Source organism: Rhagoletis pomonella, unplaced genomic scaffold (assembly GCF_013731165.1).
Source record: "Rhagoletis pomonella isolate Grant_MI unplaced genomic scaffold, Rhpom_1.0 Rhpom_scaffold_01785, whole genome shotgun sequence".
Classification (NCBI taxonomy): domain Eukaryota; kingdom Metazoa; phylum Arthropoda; class Insecta; order Diptera; family Tephritidae; genus Rhagoletis; species Rhagoletis pomonella.
In genome coordinates, this window is record NW_023460339.1 from 28132 (window position 1) to 32880 (window position 4749).

The 4749-nt window shown below is 36.4% G+C and overlaps 1 protein-coding gene across 1 annotated transcript; it reads right to left on the reverse strand.

The window, feature by feature from the left end:
* Window positions 1-1201: 1201 nt before the first annotated feature.
* LOC118752731 lies at window positions 1202-4422 on the reverse strand (the record flags this gene model as incomplete). The annotated part of the gene is made up of 2 exons (XM_036487611.1): window positions 4252-4422; window positions 1202-1825 (listed from the first exon to the last, which is right to left on the reverse strand). A coding segment is annotated over exon 2 (481 nt), but the record flags the coding sequence as incomplete, so codon positions are not given.
* Between the last annotated feature and the right edge of the window lie 327 nt (window positions 4423-4749).

The window sequence follows — 4749 nt, forward strand, 5'->3', positions numbered from 1 at the left end:
AAAATTCCACGCCTTTGGGTTGTGCCACGCCCACTTTTGCAGACTCATTTATATATATAACTTACTAAAAGCTTCTACCATAGATATGTCTGCATACCAAATTTTGAAGTTCATGTAACTTACGGTCAGTAAGTGTTCCAGTGTTTCCAGTGTTTTCCCTTGAGTATGGAATTAATTTAATTTATCTCGACATCAAGTTGCAGCACTCTACCACAAATATTTTACGAGATATATAACGTGAAAACTTTAGTTCTTATCGGAGGTACCAGCCCCCTTTACCAGCACTGAAGATTTCTCTCAATACCTATAACCTTTCCGGAGTAAAAATAAATAAGTGTGCAAAGTTTCGTGCAATTCCGTGTCGTGGTTCAAAAGTTATAAGGTAATAAACAAACAGACATTCACATTAATATAAATAGATAAATAAATATATATATACACTAATATTTTTAGATAGTTGGCAACCCTCTTCAAAATTATTAATTCGGGTTAAGAGTGCATTTATATGCCTTTCGTTCGCTGAACGCAATGCAAATTTTTAGTCAATATCTACATACATATAATTTGGTCACTAGAGTTTTAACCAGGTGGCAGCTCTATTAAAAAGGTCTTATTTTTTAACTCAACCAGTGAAACTGTACTTCAAAATCGTGCTGCAATCATTCAATTACCTGCTGTATTATGGAAGATATGCCGCTTTATTGGCCGGATGAAGTGCTTTAAGCTTTTAAAACTCCCTTTTCTTTAATAAATAACTAAATCTGAATAGCGTGCCTATTTACCCCATTAACAACAACAACCTCTCTTCAAAATGAGATATCATTTATTAGATTTGACGAAATGTTAACGGATATATCGTTTGGCAATGAAAAAATTCCTTTTAGAAATAAGCTTAATTTTAAAGCCGGCTTGGCCTCGTTAATGTATGGCCAAAGATTGGAATCTTTGTGTATATCTCTCACGATTCGAGTAATAATTTTCGCCTTATCGATTGTTATTGTTTTCTTATTAAGTTCGTAGATCAAAAGCGTAGATGGGCATATATGGCGTATGAGTAACATTATTTCCTGCTCATACATATTTCTAAACGAATAACTACACTGAACTCAAATTCTTTGAGAAATTCCATTGGTTGAATGGAAGATAAATAATGTTTGAAATTACAATGCGTACATATTGAAAAAATATTGTCTTCACTTACTTGCTTCAAGGAGGAGCGCAGTCGCTAGGAGCAATGTCAGCATAATTTGCCCGCTGGTGATTGTGGTCCTTCTTCTTCGTGCATACATCTTGCAATCGGTAACACTGGGGTCATAGCCATTGTTGTTGTTGTGGCTCTTGTTGCTGCTGTTGCCACCACTGCCTTGACAGTTAGCGGTGCGAATGGTCCCAGTGGCGCAGTTAATGCTGCCGTAAACTAAGTCGTGGTTGTCGCAGCTTCTGCGCCTGTTCGAAATTCGATAGCTTCGCTCGCTGCCTGTCGTTTTAGCGGTTGAGGTTGGCATATTTGTTGACTTCTTCGCTTCGGCTGCTCCGCGCTGCACTCTATTGGGGCATACTGGCGGTGTAAATTTGCTATGTTTTTGTTGGCTTTTCGCAATTTTACACAAATTTCGCTTATTAAAATAGTTCCTTGAGGACACCAATATCATTTGCGTTTGTGGTTGTGGTTGTTGTTGCATTGTTACTGTAGTTGGGTTTATTTTTTATCTTTATTTTTTCTTTTCTTATTTTATGGAAGTTGTGAGTGGAATACTCGTCAATTAATATTCACCGAATGACACATTTTGGGACTTTTATGAACAAGTGGCAGACTCAATTTGTGCTTAAATTAAAAAAAAAATAATATTTCGTCAACATCGTTTAACTGGCTATCGGCATTAACCTGGGAGAAGGAAAAGGGATTAAAGCAGAAGAAGGAAAAGGGATGACTGGCCAACGCTTTTTAAATTTTCATATTCGTTGTTATCGAAAGTGATTCTTATTAAGTAGTAAGTATTCGAGTGACTTTCACAAGTACTTACTGAGTATTTTTTGCACTTCGATAACCACGTAAAATATTTGGTTCGAATACGCTACGAGTATTCAAGTATTTACATACTTGTTTGCAAAATTAGTGTAGCAATAAATAATAGTGAAGACCATCGAAAACGCTGTGGGAAATCGAATATCATGGCATAGAGGTGCCCATTCACAGTTCCTTATAAGCTTGCCCGAAGTCTAATTTACGTCCTTGTATCGTCAGTTCCACGTTAGGCGTTGATTTCCCAAGACAGTAACCGTAAAAAACGTACTTTAATTAAACATTTTCATCTGCGTACTTTAGAGTGCAAAGTAACCTTTGACTATTCGGTAAGGAATAATTCAGGGAGCATTGACTTATTCAGTGCAGACATCAAGGGCATGGTGCTATTCGACCGCATCTAGTTATCCAATTGATATAAAAAGAATTGGTCGTGTTCTTGTTTTCGTGCAAATTTTTCAAGAAGAAATTTTTATACTTTTTGGTGAATTAACCTATTCTAACAACAATTCCAATAAACATTTGTGAACCATTTAATTATCTTAAATGCTCCTGTTTTCACAGTGCGGGTGAATTTCAAAAAAATAAATTTTACCATTGTATTTCATGGTATTTACCTGAAAGCGTAAACTTTGCTATATCATGTTTCCGACAAAAAAAAAAATCCTCAGGAAAGTGCCGACTTATACGATTATGCGGGTTTATACTAAAGTACTGCAAAATTCAAGATTTTCTGTAAAAATGTCATTCTCAAAAATTTCATGCATTGCCATGTCATATCAACTCAAACCAGATGTTCACCCTCATTGCGTAAGTCGTAAACTAGGCTAAATTGTACGACTCGACAACAGTAGCATTGGCTATTGTCGTACTGAAATAAGTAAATGACCAAAATTGTCGAAAACTATACAGTGCTGCCAAGTTTTTCCGTTTTAATACACTAGTCGAGTGGAAATTTTAGGCAATGACGTGAAATTTTCGATACGATTCGACTCTCGAAAAACGTCTTGCATTTGATACGACTCTCGCAATGAGGGTGGTTATTCCGTCTCAAACATACTGTCTTAGCATGTCGGCGCTGTTGTTTGCGGTTGTGTTCCTACAGCATATTTTTAATGCTGTTTTATCCCGCCTTGTATGAAATTATACATAGATTTTTATTTAGACAATTGTTTAACGAATTTTGCTATAATAGGAGCTTGTAAAATTTGCAAAGTCCCTCCACGTGTATACGATGTAATTAATAATTATGATTTTACCCCGATTTCTTCCTATGTCCAGTCAAACTAAAACAGTTTGCTTTGCGTATCAACCAATAACCAAGCTTTTTACAAAATTTTGGTTAAAAAAATATATTTACATTCCGATATATTTGCTTATTTATCACTTTTTCACTTTTTTCCAGTTGCTAGTGTGGTCGCAAAAAGAACTCTGCTGACATTTTCGTATTTCGTGGTTCAGTGAATTAATTTTGTGGATTCAACTGGCCTAATTCGACCAGTATTTTTACATGCGAAGTGTTGATTTTCCCATGGTTTTAAATTTTAAATGCTTTCGATTCTTTATTTTCAGTTTCACTCATCCACTTTACTTTTATTGACTCACTGATTTAATTTTTGAATAGCTCGAAAAGCTTTTCCATATTTTTATTATTTTTTTTTTCAAATCCAAAAGCAATCGCACTTCGAATTTACTTGCTTTTTGGATCGCTTGGTATTGTTGCTTGGTTCCGTTGTGGTTTAGTGAGCTGACAGCATTCGCTGGTACGTACCAGATGCTGCCCCTAACGCACAAATATTTATGTAAGTATGCACTACGCAAATTCAAATATAAACGCATAACACTGAATTTTTCAAATTTTTTTTTAATAGTGGCCGCCCCTCCGGGGGCAATAGCAAACCTCCGAGTGTATTTCTGCCATGAAGAAGCTTCTTGTATGCATACATATGTATATAGTATGACCTATTATATATTTTTTTACTTTTAGCTTAAAACAGAAAACTGCGTTAAAAGTACCGTTAAACATATTAATTTCCGTAGCCGACTATCCGATGGTTTTGAGCACTCCCAAGTTTGCATTTAAAACCATAAATTGCGTATATGCGTATATTCAGCAGCTGTTCTCTTTATGTCGGAAAAAAACTTATAATTTTTAAATACACGCAGCACATATTTTCATACTGGCTTCAAATTCATTTTATATTCACTCTCACAATCCGAACAATCACCTGTGACTACACATGTGACACACTGCTTACTCTTCGTTCCTTGAGGATGCCACCCCTCAGCCGTCTGAACAAAAAAATAAGTGTATGCGCAAACACTTTTGATTTATGGATTTGGTGTGCCGCCGGCCTCAATAATCGCGAGAGCACTGCCTTTTACGTGCTCACAGCAACGTTACAGATTTTGAACTGAATCCAAGTAACGCAAACACTTATCAGTCGTGCAGGGAAGCTGTGATGCTGTGCCGATTACCAGCATTCCGTCTGACTCACCGATATTTTATGAGGCTATGGGTGTTCGCGTGTTTTCACGTTGTCCACTGTTACCACTGTGTTTCATTCAGGACAGTTTATTCGGGAAGAATTGCGCATGTCCGTTCCCACTCGTTGGGTGAACCAGAGAGATGGCTCTTCTTCCTTCCTTGTCTCTTATCCATGTTTAATCATCGGCATTTGTTTTGATAAGGATTTTCATTATGATTAACACAAGTATTACCGGAA